Source organism: Apostichopus japonicus, chromosome 9 (genome assembly GCF_037975245.1).
Source record: "Apostichopus japonicus isolate 1M-3 chromosome 9, ASM3797524v1, whole genome shotgun sequence".
NCBI lineage: Eukaryota > Metazoa > Echinodermata > Holothuroidea > Aspidochirotida > Stichopodidae > Apostichopus > Apostichopus japonicus.
Window position 1 is genome coordinate 14741027 of NC_092569.1, and position 21030 is coordinate 14762056.

General features: G+C 34.8%; 1 protein-coding gene and 1 long non-coding RNA gene across 2 annotated transcripts; both read right to left on the minus strand.

Annotated features, from left to right (window-relative positions):
* Window positions 1-7826: 7826 nt before the first annotated feature.
* Window positions 7827-10838, minus strand: LOC139974154 (uncharacterized). The gene is made up of 3 exons (XR_011795409.1): window positions 10513-10838; window positions 9952-10216; window positions 7827-8694 (listed from the first exon to the last, which is right to left on the minus strand). It is a non-coding gene; the product is annotated as an uncharacterized lncRNA (long non-coding RNA).
* Window positions 10839-11063: 225 nt separating this feature from the next.
* Window positions 11064-17160, minus strand: LOC139973889 (fibrinogen-like protein A). Its single transcript, XM_071980776.1, has 4 exons — window positions 17062-17160; window positions 13281-13326; window positions 12067-12236; window positions 11064-11339 (listed from the first exon to the last, which is right to left on the minus strand). Exons 1-4 carry the CDS (start codon window positions 17140-17142, stop codon window positions 11064-11066), a joined length of 573 nt encoding a protein of 190 aa, XP_071836877.1. The 5' UTR covers window positions 17143-17160.
* Window positions 17161-21030: the final 3870 nt, after the last annotated feature.

Below are 21030 nucleotides of genomic sequence, written 5' to 3' on the forward strand. Positions count from 1 at the left end.
TCTGGGTCGGTGTCCTGTTGGATAGAATATTATGTAGAGCCTATTTTTGATTGCTAAAGATAAAGGCGCATTGCTTTAATACATAAAATGCCGATATTCATCGATATCCTGGAAGACAAATAATGCGTTGCATCTTAACTTTATTAAGTTGATCTGGTATTTTGGGCATGTTTACTAAAAATCATTCCACTCAACTCGTCTCTAATGTTTAGGGTGTCACTTACCGATTAGGAAAAGCCATCTTTAACATGAACTAATAACATAATTCAATGAATGTAAATATCAACTTGATGCTTTTACTTGACAAATAAAGTCAATAAAATATTATATATGTACAGTTTCAACTCTGCCATGGCTCCCAGTCATCATAAAATATTTTAATATTTATACTCAGATAAACACCCTCACCTGTGAATGATTTTGGTGTTGCGGTAGTCTTAACACCCCCAAATTTGATGACATCACAATCTCCTTTGTCTCTGTTCCACTTTGTAGCGCCATTCTCGTCAATTGTTGTTGTATAATAGCAAATCTTTCCTCCTTCAGAGGAAAAATTATTACTTTATTTAAATTCTAACACAGTGTCTAAACTTCATCAACGAAAGTTTTATTTCTTTTACCTATATTTATGCTTTATCGATAGATATTGTCATGAGAAAGTATGCTAGTTGATCATGAAAATTCTTGCTATTTGCATATATATATATATATATATATATATATATATATATATATATATATACAGTCAAGCGTTGCGCATTCGACGCATTTGCTCCTCTGAAGTCGATTTTGATTCACGCACTAAAGAACTGTCACAACACCTCCTAAACAGACAGTATTTTCGGGGTACTATTGAAAATGCCATCAAAAAGGCTAAAAGCAAACCCCGTACCGAAACATTGACGTACAAAACTCGTCAAACCAGTTCCAAAAGGGTACCATTGGTTACTGAATTCCACCCTGGTCTCCCACCACTGGTTAATATCATTCAGAAGAATTTTCACCTACTTCAAGGCACCGAACGCCTGAAATCAATATTCCCAGAATTACCTGTCATCGCTTTTAAAAGACCCAGCAACCTACGGGATATCTTAGTTCGGGCATCCTTTCGGGATGACACCCCATTAGGGGAAAGCATAACAGAAACTACAGGATCATCGCCCTGTACACAAATTGCAAAACGTGCTTACTTGTCGATTCGACCGGGGCCTTTCAGAGCAACCAAACCAAACGCACGTTCCAAATTCGGCACAAAATTAACTGCCTATCCAAAAATGTCATTTACCTCATCTACTGCAATATTTGTAACTTACAATACATTGGAGAGTCAAAAAACACTCTTAGAATGAGAATGACACAACATAGATCGGCGATCAAAACAAAAAAGATCTACCAACCTGTTGCAAATCACTTCAATCTCCAAAATCATTCAATTGAGAATTTGCGTGTTATTGCCATTGACCAGAACGATTCTTGGACAGATAAATCTAGGAAAGCGAAAGAAAATTTCTGGGAACTAAACCTTAAGACCACGGCACCATTCGGTTTAAACATCAGAAACGATTTGCCGTCCCAGATAAACCAAAACAATTCCTTTACAATTACGACGGAATCGGATTAAAATAATCCGACGCGGATTAAAATAATCCGAATTTCTAAAACTTCTGCTCAATTCAGCAGAAATCAGTAAGTCGCTTTGCCCTTACAACCATGCCGACATCTCCTCTATAAAAGAGTTTCAATTCCTGCTACTCCTTGTCACTTTCGGTGATCATGCACTGAAGAAGAGCTAGTTTTGCTCGAAAGCTCTGCAAAAACCAAACATTGGCTGTTTTACTTCCAATCACTTACCTAATTCAATTATTGTATCTCACTCCAGATCCAGCCTTTCTCTAAATGCAGCATAGTTGTTTAACAGTTTTTCCGTTATTCCTATATATATATATATATATACATATATATAAACATATATATATATATATATATGATTAGAAAAAAACAGAGAAATAAGATATGACTCACAATTGACAAATAAGGAGTAAAGTTTAGAAAACATATTGGAATTTTCGGTCCCCCTGGGACCTACGTCAACAATTTGTCAATTATGAGTCATATATATATATATATATATATAAATGTTTATATATTCCGAATTGATACGATATTTAAACCACGATATCCCTCCCATGCACAATACTGCTACAGGTTCTACCAGACAGGGGAGGGGGGGGGGTGCTTGAAAGATGTGGCACACTTGGCGCCTCGTACGCACCTTTCGCAATCAAGAGGAAATCGGCGCCTTCGGGGCCTAATGCTTCAGGCGCCCAGGACCAATGCTGCAGCGGTAAATCGGTACGCCCGAACCCAGTGGTTCAGAAGTGGTTCATCATTGCATATGCTCTCTGTCCTATGAAAGCATAACAGGCTAAAGATTATGTTTGTGGGTTTGTGTTCCATTAAAGATAGGACGATTCCTCCTAAGACTAATCTCAAGCGTCGAGACAGATACGCAAGTATCGGACAATATTCACATATGTACATCGTAACATACTAACTATACGGTATACGCAACCAATGATTATTAATTTTATACTCATATCCAGGTCTCGCATAAACCGTGAGTCCGTGGTGGTAGGGTGGGTGGTTAACCATTCCCTATATGCGCACTGTACACTGTTACCTTCAATATATATCTGTAAATCTGTAAATGTACCTGCATATCATAAAATTTGATTCGCTGTTCTTTTTATGTAGATAACATTGTAAACAATATAATTAACATAAATGTTCAGTGACGGGATAAAATATTGAAAATAAATCTTTATTTGCACACATAAATTATGTTCGTTACAAGTATATGAGGACACGATAACTTTTAATAATATTTTAATACCTCCTTCTTCTTCCATTTTCTGTAATATACATGTCTACGCGGAAATATTACATTAACAACTGAAATAATTAGTCCTATGATACAAACCATTTAGACACTTTCAAAATAAATCATCAAGAAAGATTATTTGTCTCTAAAAGATCTCTCTAAATTTTCCTTCAAAATTCGCTTTCTATACCGTGTATAGGCCATAATTAACACGACTGATTCTTGCTCATTTTTTTAAATAATAGGCCTATATGCAAAGCATTGATAAAGCCATATGACAATAAAAATATCAATATGGAAAAAATAAGAAAATTCTAAGAATAGATATATTTACCTCAAAGTAGATTTACCATTGCTTCTGAGGCCAAACTTCAATTCTTTCAGTTTAGATTTCTGCACAGGATTCTAGGTACTAATAGACTTTTGTTTTTGATGGGGAAGTCAGAATCTCCACTGTGCTCCTTTTGCAAAATTAACGAAGAGTCAATCGAGCACCTCTTCTGGGATTGCTACGTGACGGCAAATTTTATCCTTAATGCCGAAATGCGTTTCTTAAATAAACAATTCTTTTTCTCCAAACAAGATATCTTTTTTGGTTTTGGCAACGTTTACTGTCACCCTTACAACTTCTTAATTATCCACCTGAAGTATTATATTTTCGTATGCAAGACAAGCAACACCGAGCCAAATATCGATGATTTCTTTTATAAATTTAAATTTGCTTTGAGCGTCGAAAGTTTAAATTATTTTAAGCGAAAACAGCCACGGAAAAATAAAGTGAATTTCCCGGAGCTTAGAAATGCCTTTTCGTATTGTCCAAACCTGTTTACGTAGAAGTCTCTTATTTAGTTGTGTGTTGTGCAAATGGTTTCTTTTGCTGTCTACTTACATTAACTGATACTTACTACAGTTGCTTGAATATGTAACAGACCATACCATTGTTGTTTATGCAATGTATAATTTTTTTGTGTACCATGTTAAGTGATCGTGAATACATATGGAGGAGAAAAAAAAAAAAAAAAAAGATTTACCATGCTTGTGGTGATAATAATAATAATAAAAAACTTGTAATAATCTAAAGAGATACAGAAACCTCCCCCGTTTATATCGTATAATGTTGAGTTTATGTATTGCTTGTTGAACAAACATTTCTGACAAGTGTGTCTTTAAACTGATCATTGTGTACAAATTATCAATATTGCTAGAAGCAACCACGGCTTCAAAATTCTACATTATTAAAATAAAAATTCGCTCGCTTCAAGGTTATTACCACCTCATAAAAATCATAGCCTGAATTTAGTTCATTTTGTGCGATTACTGATTTTTAATTGTTCCTCTTGTAAACATATGAAACGACATAATTCTCGGCTCCTCGGTCGAAGAGTCTTGTCAAGTCAAACTTAACGTTACGTTAATAAATGAATCAATTATTGCTGCCAGTGTTTAACGACAAGGCTTTCTTATATAACCTTTTCTGAATTGCACATCATACAAGATGACGGTTGTATTATTGCTTATTTATAGTAGAAGATGTAGAAAGAAAAGTACCGTATATGAACAAGATTATCGAGTTCGAGGAAGAGGGGGATGTAAGAGGGTGAGAAGGGGGAGAGGAGATGTAATAGGAGGAGAAGGGGTGAGGGGGTGCACGAGGGTGACAAAGGGTGAGGGAGTGTCCAAAGTTAAATCAGTAAACTGTATGCTTTATAATAAATGCATTTATAGGTCTTTATGATCACATTTTCAAACGGTGACGCCCACACTCCACCGTATCCCTGCTTCTAGAAGAATATGTCCAATTGTCAATATAACAATTGACCTATATCCTATATATATATATATATATATATATATATATATATATATATATATATATATATATATATATATATATATATATATATATATATATATATGTATATATATATGTATATATATATATATATGTATATATATATATATATATATATATATATATATATATATATATATATATATATATATATTTATTTATTTATTTATTTATATATATATATATTAAATTAGGTAAGTGATTGGAGGTAAAACAGCCAATGTTTGGTTTTTGCTGAGCTTTCGAGCAAGCCTAGCTCTTCTTCAGTGCATGATCACCGAAAGTGACAAGGAGTAGCAAGAATTACATTTATTGTAGAGAAGAGTGTCGTCATGGCAGTGAAGTCAATGCGACTAACTGATTTCTGCTGGATGTAGCAGAAGTTTTGGAAAATCGGATTATCTTAATCCGTGTCGGATTATTTAAATCCGATACCGTCGTAATTTCAAAGGAATATATTTATATTTGTATATATATATATATTTATATGTATATATGTATATACATATATATATATATGTATATATATATATATATACATATTTGTATATATTTGAGATTTAAATTACCACCGTTTACCACATTTACCACCGTAGCTTAGTGGTACGAACTTTTCTGGAGTGTGTTGATCTTTAATAATTTATTCTGAAGCCATGCCTGTCCAGGATAACTAAAATCGAAGGGAAAGTATTGTATTGATTTACATCTTCTTTTGTGTTCAATATCCCATTCAGAATATTCATTAAATGCGTTGATTAATTATCGCTTAAACTCCTGTGAAGAGACAGCAGTAAAGGTTGATATATATATCATCCAATCAGATATCAACAAAGTAATAAATGGCATCGTCTGTGTGAGCGATATGCAATGATCGGATGTGATGTTAAGGAAGCTTCATGGCAAACTCCATTACGTGTATGAAGGACGTGGACAAAACATGTCGGATCTATACACTATATGTTGTAAGTTACTGGAAATTTAAGTTTCATATCTCTCATATATATGGATGATTGTTAAGTGCTGAATTCGCCCCTCAGCAGCATCGATGTCCTAGTAACTCCTCGTTTCATTCTACTGTTTTATTTTTAATTTGCTTCAATATTAACATTTACAATAAAAAGTTGTGTTTCTGCAAAGATTCAAGCAATACCAATAATTTCGGTTATCACGGTCAATCAGTATAAATAACGTGTTATCTCACTCTACTAAACTAGTGTGGTTCAGTAATATTCTTGCCTTAGTCAATTGTATTGGTTGCGATCTCTTGAAAATATTTATTTCATATCACTGTCTGAAAACCAGGAACCAATTGATCAGGGTTTAACGGGAAGGGATGTCTCCTCCCAATTTTGATCCACTTGCGAAATTGTGTGATCTTTTGCAATTTACAAAGAACAATAACTTTCAAGGAAATCATACTGTGGGAGGGAGGGAGTGAGGGCAGTGGCATCGCCAGACATTTAAAACTTGGGGGCACAGGGGGTTCAACACTTAATTAGGGGGCACAATGTTTATTTGAATGAATGCCATCAATGGGGAGGGATCTAAGGAGAAGGGGTGTCCTCCTGAGAAATTTTTGATTAATTAAGGGTCCTTATAGGTGCAATCTGGTGCTATATTTTGCAACTTGGAGTAACTTTATGTTCAGGGTAATAGCGAATTTTAAGCACTAGCGGTTCACGCCGGGCCCTCTGTTACCTGGTTAGTGAGAAAACAACTGGTTATTGTGATGGTCGGGGGAAAGAAGTTTTACTGATGAACATAATACGTTTCGTCCTTTGTAAAAAAAGTTTTTGTTTGAGTATTTTTTTAACATTACAAATCGCATCTGGGGGGGGGGGGAACTGGGGGCACGATTTGCTTTGGGAGGGCACGTGCCCCCCAGGCCAACCCTTGGCGACGCCACTGTGTGGGGGTGAAGGTGCTACTGATGAAAATATCGTCAGTTGCCATTGCTAATCACATGGTAGATAAAGCGTACATTATGTACAAGGTTTTATTAAGTTGGGGTTCGATTTGTGGGTGTTTCTGTTCCACAAATGAGAACCATTTTAACAGTAACGGGTACTGCGAAAAAATGCAGTCGATTTCAAATTGCAAACAACATATATCATGATTAGTCTTACAAAGAATTTATTCATTTTGTTGAATGTGATGAAGCCAACAGAGATTCAATTTTACACATATCATTATATTACAATCTGCATCATGATAGGAGGTGTGAAAAACTATTAAGATGAAAATATTACCTGCTGCCAATTGCATGGTAAATTAAGTGTACACATATATTGAGAGGTAAGAAAGTTGTTCATAAATTCCGAACCAAAGTAGGCTAAGGATCTTGAATTCGTAGCTGGCATTATAGTCCTAAATCCGATGAGTTAAAAAAAAATTCTCTACACTAGTTATATATATACAATTATTACGAGGTGCCTTTTTAGTAGTGTACCCTAACGCAAAGTAATTGTGTTACTTTATTGCAAAAGTTTAACTAATAAAATATGCAAAATTATTTATCGGCCGTCAACGTAACAGCAGTATTAAGATGGTAGCGCACTTAGTACACAGATCTGTAGGTAGGGCTCGAAAACCTATATATCGCTGAATAATGTATCTAATATTTTAACCGAAGAACATTTAACGTGATTTGACCGTTCAAAATTTATAAATGTAGAAAATGTATGTTTTCTTTTCTTTAGTTTACTGTTGTGTCTGTATTGTGAAGAAACTATCATTAAGTGTTCAGTAAGCTCAGTAAGTGTATAGTCACTGATATACGGATGTGATCTGGACTCTAGTTGTGGTATGGTACCTTAGTAATTAATGGTTATCCGTATATATTCAGACCTTATGAAAGCATTCTAGTAAACGTTGAGCATGAAGAATTAAAAAAAATCCCAGTAGTTAAATAGCCAGTAACCACATAAGGGTGTTTAAAAGTAATATTGTTGTCGTGCAATTTTACGGGTGAGGAATTGGAGGGAGGGTGTCATAGGGTAGGGGTGTGGTCATAATGGGTGGGTTCTGGCGATTTGTGCGTAAAATAGGAAGTATCTATTAGACGATAGAAGTGGTCTTGTTGTTGTGTTAAGATTTTTGGGGAGGGTGGGGAGTGGTGGGAATGCGGAGGGATGAGGAATGGTGGGAGTGGTCGGGAGAGATTGGAAGGGAAGGTTTTTGGTGGATCGGAAGGTTGGTTCTTGTAAAAAAAATATCTAAATTCCTTCTTTTAGACGTTTCTTAAAAGCACTTGAAGACAACTGACTGACGAATACCAACCTTCTCAGCTATTGTCTGTTTAGAGGGGGTGGAATCAAAGTTATATACGCGGTGTGATATGAGCTGAAGGAAATAATGGAATACTTCGGATAGAGATCTCGTTCAATAGATATATTCAGTGCCTGTATTTTACAAATCGAGTTAGTTACTTCCAAGGCAAAGAATTTATGCTGAATATGTCACTTCATCATAACAATACAATAAGACGTTGGTGAGGCTTGTGTTTGAACAATAAAACCTCCACAAGGTACTTATTTAAATAACAGCTATTTTTCTTTCTTGCAATATTAACATTAATAATTCTTCGGAGAATAGTCTTCACCACATTGTTGTTTCGAGAGGAATCTGACGACATGCTAAATCATTCAAGAGGATGGTCGAATTTTCATCTCAACAGATCTGACGTTGCAGGTATTAGAATACTCAGAGTAGATGTTTTCTCCGTTGCCTCCATTGTAGTCGCCATTGAGATTGTCATAAGTGCATTTTGCGTAACAGTTCCCATTGTATTGGAAGAGATCGCAATAGATAGAACGAAAATAGCAGCTCACACAATAATAACTCTAGTTGACATGCCACCAGCCGCTTCTGTGCTTCTCTGCGCAGTGAAAGTGACCACATGCGTCATTGTCTCGGTCATGTGTACTGAATTGTTTTCCCCTGCTATAATAGAGATAACTACCTGTAAAAGGAAAAGAAGGAAACTCAGTTGATAAGACATGACCGATAACGTTGTGGAAGGGGTGGGGTGGGGGGGGGGGGATAAATAAACGATTATGTAACATTGTGAACCAGACTTCGACCTATTCAATTCAAATTGTTAACTAGTTGCCAGAGATTGTCCAATTAATTTGTATTAGTAATGTTTTTGTTTTATTTGTTACAAAGTTGTTGGTTTAAGAGGGGACAATTCAGTTCTAGCCATTGTAACCTTTATTAAAACTTGAAATTCATACACAAATAAAACAAATTCAAATTTCGATACTTTTTGTAGAAAACTATTTTGTGACTGTTTTTTGTTGTTGTTGATATACGTACCATCAAAATAGGTCTATGTATATGGTATTTACAAAACAGTTCCATAGATATCTGTATTCAATTCGTTATATCAAAATTGGTCATTATTATAGGACTAAATTGAGGACTGGTGTCTTTGCATATTCAGGACAGGTTTGTTTCACTTTTTTTCAATCTCTATTCTATGACTGTACATTAAAAACAAAAATTGAACTTGTCTTCGTATGTTTGAAATAATAATCATTGCTTTACCATTCCTTCAACTCGTTCATGCGTGGGCCTTGATAGTGTTTTTATCATACCACGCAATCATGAACATCTAGGGTAAACGATGGTTGGTTTGTTAACTGCGTGTATATTATTGTAAGCACTCTATATGAAATGAATGCCTGTAAATATTTGAGGCGAAATGTGACTAAAATGTCCTTACATGCACAGTTTATTTTTTGATATTTAATTGATGATTAAATTATCGGCGAGGTAAACAGTTGTGAAATAGAAAGGAGCACTGTAAGATATGATACTTTGTGTGAATTTTCTGTCTGTGTGAGAAAAGTACATATGTGTAAAGGAACTGTTATCTCAATGACGTATAAACTTCACAGTTCTAACTATAAATTATGTAACAACAAAAAGCTTGATAGCCACATGAAGTGATCGAGCTGGCGTTTACACCAGTCAAAGTCTATATGCATCTAGTATATATTTTATGCCACTTATATTTCCAACTAATTGTTGTTTCGGGTGAATAGCAACAATCAAACAATATATATTCGATTTTCGTTACAGTTAAAGAAGACTGCAATGGAATATTGATGTCACTATATTATTTTATATATAGGTATTTATTTTCATAGTGAACATGTTAGCCACTTTTAACTTAAACCTATTAAGTAAAGCAAACTCCAAACACCAAACAAACCTGTGTTTCCACTGCTACGATCAGCGAGTTTATTCATTGTATAGTTGCTGCTTTCAGAATCTATTTGAAACTCTGGATATTAAGCATTTTTAACAGATCCGCTAGAAGTAGTGATGTCAAAGCGAAGCTTGTAGTTTCTCTGGTTCGTCAAGTAATGAAGCTTTTCATTTCCCAGCCATAAGTTCCTGTTGTCACCAAACCCTGCTTTGTACGCAGCCCAGTTTTGATAAAAACTAGTAGATCCATCAGTACGACGTTGAAATACCTGAAAAGATTGCAGGTAAAAATAATCAAGTAAAGGTAATTGTGGGAAGCAGTTAAAGCATGTTACCAGGCAAAACTAACCTCAGAAACAACACACATCTATATCTTCACAGAATAATATATCCGTATTACAAACTCATGATTTTTCATTATTTCGTGTTTGTTGTTTGGGGGGGGGGGGGGTGTCTAAAGACCATTTTTCCTTATAATGCATATGCTGCTTTTAACCATATGCAATAGACGAACTCATAATAACTTACAGAAAAGAGAGTTACACAGTTTAAATCAAAGACTTACGGTCCATCCTCCACCGTTTTCCATTTTACAATTTACGTCGAATGGTAAACCAGGCCATCCAGTAGGCATGATTTTATAAACGCCATCTTGCCTATGTCTAGCGTCATAAACATCCTGACAGTCTGTATACAAGGACTCACAAGTTTCACCGTCACCTTCGTATCCCGCATTACAATAACACTGTCGTACTTCATTCTTGACATCACACACAGCATTGGCACTACATGTGTAGTCTTCGCAGATCAGTTGGTTATTGTTACAAGAACAATTTTGTGTGCAGTCATCGTTAACGTATGTTTGTCCACTCTACAAATTAATTGATGAAAATATAAAAATGATATTTATTAAACTTTAGTTTTTCTTTACTAAGACTTTGTGTTCACGCCAGGTCAGTTAGCTTAAATGCCATCTTTGTTTCATTTTTTACAAATTTTACATTTAATACCCCCCCCCCCCCCCAAGGAATATCATTGCAAAGATAATGCAGCTTGTTACGTAGATATATATTGTATTAAGAATAAAATTGTTATTTTATTATAATTAACGTTCTATTATTGCTTACCTGCATTACTTTCGATGTTTCCAATATGTGTAATCTTATACTGCCCCCATTCATCAGTGATCTGAAAACCGCTGTACGTTGTATAGAAAGAAGCCCTATTAGATAATTCTATATCCACACGAAGTTCGTAGTCTGCTTGGTTCGTCAAATATGATAACTTTTCATTGCCGAGCCAAAACTCAGTTGACAAGAAACCAAATCCATCTTGATACTGTGACCAACTTCTATTGAAATTCACAGAACTGCTGTCGCGACGTTGTATGACCTGTAACAGAGCAGAAATATATTTCAAACATTATCGAAACTTACATATACTCTCTGGATTGTGCACAAATATTGGGAAAGGGCTAATTAAATATGTGGATCTTAAGTGCATTAAGACTTCATATCATCTCCACAAATAATAGACACTTTCCCAATTTCGACGTTCCTTAGTGATGATGCGACTTCTTGATTACTCTTACACATGTTTTCCGTTATGATCAAGTCATAAAACCTGCATCTAAACCAGGGTTGTCCAACCTACGGCCCGCGGGCCACAGTCCGGCCCGCCGCAGGGTTGCGTCCGGCCCGCCAGAGATGCTCTACGGTGCGAAATTTTAGTGAGCAGATTTATTGATAACAATTTGAAGCTATATAATCAATTATTCGAATCTTCTGGGTCCGAAAAACTGCATACAGGTCAGTTTTTGTGACACTCTCAGCGGAGGGGGGGGGGGGCGGCTGGACTTTATTCATTTGTTTTATCAGGAAGGAAAATAAATCAGTGCGCTCCGCGAGCAGTGCTCACATTCTGTTGCCTTGGGCTTCGGGCAAAAAATCGAAAAATCGAGCGTAGGGTTCATACGGCCCCCTCCTTCATCATAATCATTCCATGTGGCCCTCCTCTGCAAAAGGTTGGACAACCCTGATCTAAAAAAACTGGTTTTATCTCAATAAAATAATATTAAAATTAGTTTCGAACGTGACATAAACATTCCCTATAGGCGTACCGTCCAGCCTCCTCCGCCAACGTCGTTGTTGCAGTACACCTCAAATGGTTCTTCAAATCCATCTGGCTTGATAATGTAAACTCCGCTAGAGTTGGACGTTGAACACTGACTTTTAACGTCTCGGCAGTCCTTTGGATATTCAGAACGTTGATAAAAGAAGTAATGGGCCACTGTAAGAAATAAAATAACAACAAAGTCAAAGAATTTGTTCATATATTTAAAACATGTTAAAAAAAAATTGCAACAAAACTGTGTCACCGTATACTGATACATGAAATGCTGCCAAGAAAATGGAAAATTTTCAGTGATTTTAGGAGACACCTAACATCGCAGCAGGAAAGATTGAATTAGACAATTGTTAAAAAATGAATATGCACACCTTTACATAAGCAATAGTAGGTATATCATTCTCTGTTTAATATTACATATAATTTAAGACATGTTATGACAAGAATGATACAATCTAACCCCCCCCCCCTTCCCGTTCCCGCCTCCAATAAAAAAAACAGTTTTGAAGAAAATAGTGATAGAATATGCAGTGTGTGTTCAATTTGCAACAAAACTGTATCACCTGTATCACTGATACATGACTTTTAAAGAAAATGCTGCCAAGAAAATGGAAACTTGTCTGTGATTTTAGGAGACACCTAACATCGCAGCAGGAAATATTTAATTAGACAATTGTTTAAAAATGAATATATAATAAATGTAAATATAAGACCTGTAATGAAAAAAATTGATACAATCTAACCACCCCCCCACCCACCCCCCTCCTCACCGCCTCCGAAAACAAAACAGTTTTGAAGAGCATCGTGATTATAACAAGTTGAATGTTTTGCAGTCCAGTGCTTGGGACTGAACTAAACTCTACATTTCACACAGTTCACGAATGTTGAAATAATAAGTTGTATTTCAAAGTGACGAGTGAATTCTTCAAGGAAATAATGAAACACGTATCCTCGATACACGTATCCTCATCTTACCAATGGATGTGAAAATCTTGTTTACAATTTTGTAGGCTGTTAATTTCGTATTGTTGCAAGCTTAAGCAAGAAACACCCTATAGGCTGTATCACATACTGTCAATAAAACAGAACCCAAAGTAATCTTGGAAATAACGAAACACATTTATATTTGATTAGTACAGGTACGTTGTATCTTTAATGGAATGAATGAATAAATAGCAATTGAGGTTAAAAAGTGAAACATCTTACTTTGAGTATCATCTGTAGTTGAAGGTATACTTCTCCGATGAATACTCTGGTAATGAGAATAAATAATTAATCATCTAAATTGTTGTTCACGGACATTTTTACGTGCGTCAGGTTGACAACTTCATTTATTACAATTATACAATTTTAATTTTAATTACTGAAATGGGTTACCTTACTTGGCGAAAAGCCTGAAAACAAAACAATCAGATTCTGTTTTGTATTTTGTTTGAGGAGGATGGAACAGTTATATAAACTACACTAAAACACAAATTATTTTTTACACAAAACAATTTTCAACATAGATTGGCTTTCCAATCAAGAAACACAGATGGCTCTGTGAACAGCAGAATACATTTATCGCAGCGCTATGTAAGCGATGGTAATTTAATGGAGATTGAGGATCACATTACTTATTTCGGTTCTGCTGTCTTTAGTTAAGGAAACATGTGATACAAATACGTTAAAAAATATTGATGTCATTTAAATATTTATTTAACTATTTCATAATGGTCGATATAAAATTCCCTTTATTTTTTTTAAAGTAATAACTAATTGTGAAAAAACACGACAGACAGTCTTTACTCCACGGACAGCTTCGCAATAGTTTTAAACCGGTATAGTTTACAATGGAAGGCTATGTTATCAAAAAATTTTCATTTGTTTGCATGAAACGAAACGAAAAAATGTTTTTTTTTTGTATTGATAAAGACCCTCAAATTAACATGATTAAAAGGAAAACTTGTTGCACCGTACAAACATAGATCGTCCAAGGTACGATCGCAGCGTTTTCAATGGTGATGACTTAATAATGATTGAAAGGAAGAAATACTTTGTTTAAGAAGTAATGTTTTTGAATATTAACGAAGTGATTTTGAATTGAATTATAACTTGAGCCTGTCATTTATAACAAACTTTTATTTGATAACACATAACAATTATATGAATGAACGAAGAAATAAAGTAAACGACGTACGTCAATGTATAAGACAAACTCTAGAAACACTTTACTTTTGGGGAAATTATGTGTGATATATGAGTTATATAGGATATATATGAGTAATATACACCGTATATTTTATTACTGATTAAGACCGTCCGGGTGACATGGATTAGGAATTGTTCTTATTCAGTGAAAGTACACTATTGATTGCCATGGGAATACGGAACGGTATGAAATGCAGCAATTGCATGCGTTAAGGTTTACAGAAAATGTTAGCTGATCTAAATATTAAAAAATGCTTTCAATTGTAAATACACTATAGCGTTAATAAATAATTCGTGTGAAAGTACCTGACAATATCCGATACCGGTTTATTTATGTTACAACCAGAGTTAACGTTACATTAAATCTGCAGTAAAATGAATTAAGAGTGCATGGTGTAACCGAATCAATTCAAAGTCGCAGAGAACTAGTTTTATAGTATTCAACCCTTGCAGATATTTGTCAAATTCTAAGAATATCACTATATCGTAAAAGGGTTAGTAAGTGTTTCATTTTCAAGATAAAACAGATTGTTTGATATTAAGTTGTAGGGAATAAACTATATTGTGCGTTAGACAAAATTTTAAGACTGGTAGTTCGAAGAACCTTTATGACAACGAAGCGAATGAGTTTGAACAAACGAACGAAATAAATATAAATACATCAATATTTTTTACGAAGTTATCATATGAAAGTCTATGTTTACCAATAGCAAACAACGTTTTCTTTTTGCAGTCTCGCCAATAATATTCCAATACCTTGTGTGATATTCCGAGTATGATATAAATATATGAACTATAATTTTATGATGTTATTAAGATATATATATATATATATATATATAATTAAATTATATGACAACGAAAAACATAATGAAATGAAGTACAATTTGTAACCAAATGTTCTCAATTATAAAATAGATTGTTACAATAATTTACTGAGACTAGTGGAAACGCGCAAGGGTAAAGACGCTAGTTGGACAAGACATGGAGTGACTTTCAAGCTAAAGAGGGAGTTTCTATAGATTACCGAATTTAATTCTTCATCTGTTTGAAATATAACTTTTACGGATGTCTTTTTCTATATTTTGCAATATTAACATTTATATACTAAACTAACGGTAAAACAAAACATTCTAGTACAGTATCAAATATGTTATATTACATTTTTTAGCGCGAATGGGTAAATATATACCCTTAGGGAACATAAAATAAGTGTTGGTAATTGAAATATAAGAAAATGTTTCTTAGGGCACTGTAAATATTGGGATTGCTATAATACGGTAGCTAACATAGACTAGTGGAAATGTGGAAGGGTGAAGACTTACTTTCAACGGTCAACATTTTTTTGTTAAACTATATAACAAAGTGAAAAAGTAATGAAATGATCTAGACTCTTTTAACAATTTTTCTTAATTATACAGTAGATTGTTAAAACAGTTATCGTAGACTAGTGGAAACGCGTAATGGCGAAGACCTTATTATGACAAGATATGGAATGACTTTATGTAACAAACGCGGACTAGAATTATTTTAATATACGTTTTCACTTGAATGAAGAACTTGATTACCGAATTAAATGCTTCAACTGTTTTAAAATTTAACTTCCACGGATGTCCTTTTCTATTTTGCTAATATTAACAGTAATGTACTAACGTTACAGTAATACAAAACATTCCAGGAAAGTATCAAGACTTTTATGTTATATTACAATCATTAGCGACAAATGGGTAAATATAGACACTTAGGGAAACATGGATTGTGTGTTGGTAATTGAAACTATAAGAACAGCTTTTTTCCGTCAATTTTGAGTAAGTTATAATAGTTAGAGTAGACAAGAGGAAACGTGCAATGACAAACACTTTACTTGAGCAAAGAATGGAGCGACTTTATGTTACAGAAAACGGAATACAATTGTCATATGATTATATATTTTTTGCTAGAGTTAAGAACTTACAAGCTAAAAGGGGAATTATGATAAAAAGGGGAATTATTATATAAATAAATTTAAATTTGTATTTTGTAAAAGGTAAACTTATACTGTAATGGTGCAATATTTTTGTAGTAATGTAGGAAATATCGACTAAGTAGATACACTTATCATTATCTTTTGGGGAAATTATGCAGATTTGATATAGTCAATGAAATTTACTGAGAAATAAGTTTTAATTTTATATACTTTTTTATATGTTAGGGCAGTCTTAATTAATTACACTGTTAGACTGTTTGAATGTAACTTCCACAGAGGTTCTTGTTTATTTTGGAAATATTACCAGTTATGTGTTAAACAATGATAAATCAAAACATCTAGGAAAAGAATGATAACTTTTTATGTTATAGTACATCCATAAGCGACGATTGTGTAAGACTGCACACTAAGGGAAACGTGAAATCTGTGTTGGTATTGAAAGTAGGAACACAACTTACTCAAGGTAATGCAAACTTTGCGATGCAGTTAAATATAATATTTAATTGGTTATTGCGACTTATGTTATGTTATAACTCCACGTGCGAATTTTACCACAATATCACACCGTTAAATAATTACGAATGAGATAACTTATTGAAGTAGAATTAATTATTCGCAAACTACGTTTCCTTTTAAATTATTAGTCGCCATATTCAAACTGCCAGTACAAACAAGAATGAAGTCTTTAAACTTCTTTAAAAAAAAAAGTATCTAGTTCTGAATTTCCAACATGACTATATTGAAAATTATAAAATTTAACAAGCAACAAATAAGCATGGAACCAAATATGTATAGGTAAATAGAAAGAATATTTTAAAATGTTTAACTCACCGTTTCTTCGGAGGACGTAAAAGCGATCGTTGTTGTGCACAAGAATGCAAATACTGCTCGAACAGTCACGGAAGGCTCCATATTTATGAATGTCTTGTTATAATAAGAATGAAAACTCAAATGAAATGTATCACCAGAGGTAAGAAATATCCTCGATGTTCCTGTAAACAACGGATGACCTGAAGTGTACTTACAAAGTTGTAAAATGATGATGTCTCCCAGCCAGATAGCATTGTTTTCTTCTTCGTCGTTAGATATTGTCTGTTAATTTTAAACAGATAAGGAATCACAGGCACCCATCTACTATGGAAATTTCCAGTCGGTCGAGGAAGACTGATACATGTTACGTCACGTTGCGGAAATATTTACACATGGTGGGAGAATTTGACATCTACAGTTTGTAGATGTGTTTATTTAAAATATTGAAGCAAGTTGAGTATTTTAATTGTCACGAAACTCTGCATCCACAAAGTATGATAGTATCATCCTTTCCTCCTCTCTTACAGAAGGGATGGTGGGGGGGGGGGGAGTAAGCTGGAGGAGCAAAATATCAAAACCAGACAAATAAGTATAGTAATATCTTATTCACTTAATTATTATATCATTTTTCAGTCATATATTTAGTCAGATATACTCACGAAACAAATCGATAATCAAAGCCAGTATTTAACTATTTAATTGAGTCATCCATCTAACTGACACACAGAGGATCACATCCAGTCGATACTACGCATGCTACATTACTGCCATGACAGGTCAGTCAATTGTTGTTTATGTATAGTGTGAGGAATCACTGCCAAGAATATTACATAAATATTAAGTCTGTTAATAGAAATTATATGCATTTAGAAGAATTCAAGTGTCACTTTAAGCGATGCATTGGCTAGTATTCAAGTTTCACTTCAAACCATGTAAGCTTCCAGACATTTCTTCAACATATACTGTTGTTCGGTATTATTAGAGTCGTCGTCGGCATCAAATGCGACGATACGATAATTTTCAACTTAAATAGACCCTGATCTGATAGTTAAAGTACTTCAGTGGCATATTGAATTGGAGTTCAATGCTTTAAAAAAAAGTTACTACCCCCCCTTCACCCCCGGTAAGACACAAAACCAGCATTGACAGACATATTTGTCCGAAACCACCATCAAAGAAGGAAAATGTATAAAAAATACGTTTCTATTAAACAGTTGTGCAAAATATTACGATGAGTTAACGTTTTTGTTTGAAATCATGCCCCCACCCCTTCCGGTAAAAAAAAACATATACATTTGTCCGAGACCACCATAAAAGAAGAATGTTCAAAAAGTGCATCGTCGGGGAGTTGAACCTAGGCGGACGTGAGAATAAATCTCAAATAAAACTTGATTACTTAGCGAGATAAAAACATTAATCAGAAAAGAACAAGAAAAAGGGAAAAGAAACAAGGCATACATGATAATGCGCAACTCAAATTGTAAAGAAAACAAAAATTAACAATAAATACTCCTCACTGAGGACATGGTTTCACTGAACGTTGAACATCAACCCAGTCTCACAGACGTGCGCCCTCCATTGCAAGACAGCTAGCCCGCGTCTGTCCCTAAGGCCGGACTTTCAACGTACCCTCCCGAGTCGAAGCCTAAATGTAAATACAACAAATGGTTCATCATTTGTAATACTGACTCAACACAGACTTGTTCTTTTAACGTGATATTTCAACTACAAGCTTCGCTGGCAAGCATCCAGCACCATTGGTCGTTGACAATTTGAAATATGCACAAGGTAAACAATCTTTGTTGAAGATATGATCGGAGTCTCAGTGTGTTTTCTCACTGAGATTTGCATTGCCTCTGAGGAACTGTCTGTGGTATAATATAGCCTGACGAGGTATTCCATGACAGCCATTTGAAGCTATTTGCTCCTTCTGCTGTTCTAACGTTACTAAAAAAGTGCAATAACTAGCAGTATATCTTAACGGTCTACAACCAAACAAACATTAACATTGTTCCTCTTGTCGCGCTTTAGTGAGCACGTTAATATCGGGATCTCACCACTTCGTCCCCCGGTTGTTTATATGAGAAATATATCTTCATATGCAACCCTCCTTCCCCTCCCTTCCCTTCCCTCCCCCTCCCCCACCCACCCCTACCCCCAAAACAAAGTGATCTTATCACATTTTAGATCGTCATTGCTTCTCAGTAGTCAATGTTTCTCAGTAGAACAGCTGAGAAATAACAGGGTCAGTATATCACACTGACGGTTGGAACATGTCCTGCCACGTCCTGCCTTTCCTTGTGGGGGGGGGGGGATATGTTAACATCCCGTTAACATTCGTTATTAATGTTTTCATTCGTTCTATGTAGCGTTTCATCGATGAATTGAAATTTTGACAAATTTACATGTATTTCTCATCGTTAAACTTCAGCGATATAATATATTCTCCAAAAGTTAAACATATGACGTCATCAACTTGAAATATGTAATCAGACTATAAATATTCCATTTGATAATTTTTACAAGATGGTTCCATTTTTCTTATTTTACCGCTATTTCCCAATGATTATACTAGTTATGTTTTGATATATTGCAACATTTTTGTTGTGGTTGTATAATGTATTCACTTATCCATGAGTGACCTCATTAATACTTTACCGGGTATAAATATAAAGATATATACTCTACAACACGTCATGTTCCAACGGATACAGAGGACTTTGTCTTATGTAATACCAATAACATACAAACGTCTACGTTTCGGCGGAAATCGTAATAAAATTGGAATGAAGCAGAGGAGATAAGCATGGCCCGCCCGCGAATTTTTTTTTCCCAAACAGGTTTGCAATTACGGAGTTTTCAGCAAATCAGATTGCTCGTGACGTCAGCATAAATAATAGCCATCGCTTTGAAGTTCCCTTCAAACGCCCTAACTTTACTTTTAATGCTTGGATTACATGTTGACCTCACTTATGATACATACGCTACATTCTATTTGGTTCGTGTTTACGTTATCCACGATTCGTGAGCCGTTCTATTGAAATCAGAATTCGTTTCGTGGAATGGGTAGGCCTACACTAAAAGCAACTTCACGACGCGAGTTCACAAGTCTTGAGTGAATATACGCAAAACAATATAGTGTGATATATTTCCGTCACTGCACTGTGTACATATTTTAATGCTTGGATTACATGTTGACCTCACTTATGATTCATACGCTACCTTCTATTTGGTTCGTGCTTACGTTATCCACGATTCGTGAGCCGTTCTATTGAAATCAGAATTCGTTTCGTGGAATGGGTAGGCCTACACTAAAATCAACTTCACGACACGAGTCTTGAGTAAATATACGCAAAACAGTATAGTGTATAGTATGATATATTTCCGTCACTGCAATGTGTACAGAGTTATAATACATATAGACCTACAGCGCATGTGTGATGTACCCTGTACGAAACTTTCACTGTGCGATGTTATCGATTAATGCCTTCACAGAAAACTTCGATCAAAGTAGATCATACAATACTAGTGTGCTAAATATGTCTAAACCAATTCCAAACATATCTAAATATATGTACGAAAAGCTACGGGTAATTTTGAACGGGTATATCTTCGTTGCAACAAATGGATGCAGAACATCGAAGTGAAGGTTTCTATGGTGATGACGTAACTTTTCCGACCAATCATGAACGACTATTTACGCACACTTGCAAACCTGTTTGGGAAAAAAAATCGCGGCCCGCCCTACGCCCATATATATTTATCAATGTAAAATATCGAATAGCATCAATATGTTTCAGCACACGTTCACTGACATTCATAAACTGGACTTTTTTTGGGCTGGAACCGGATCGAATCAGTGAGTTTATCAGCCTATAACTGTAGCATACTTTGGACACTGCTTTTGATATTCCACCTTGCTTTTCTTGTCCGAAAATCTCTTATCCATTCCTGTTTTATTAGGTGAACTGATGTGAATAGAAGTTGTAA

Bases quoted from the DNA above. Each gene is read 5' to 3' on its own strand.
- LOC139973889 (XM_071980776.1), bottom strand. From the start codon at position 17,142: ATGGAGCCTTCCGTGACTGTTCGAGCAGTATTTGCATTCTTGTGCACA. The intron at 13,327-17,061 runs GTGAGTTAAACA...TCTCATTACCAG, and splicing joins TTACGTCCTCCGAAGAAACG to AGTATTCATCGGAGAAGTAT. The intron at 11,340-12,066 runs GTACGCCTATAG...GCTCTGTTACAG, and splicing joins TTGGCGGAGGAGGCTGGACG to GTCATACAACGTCGCGACAG.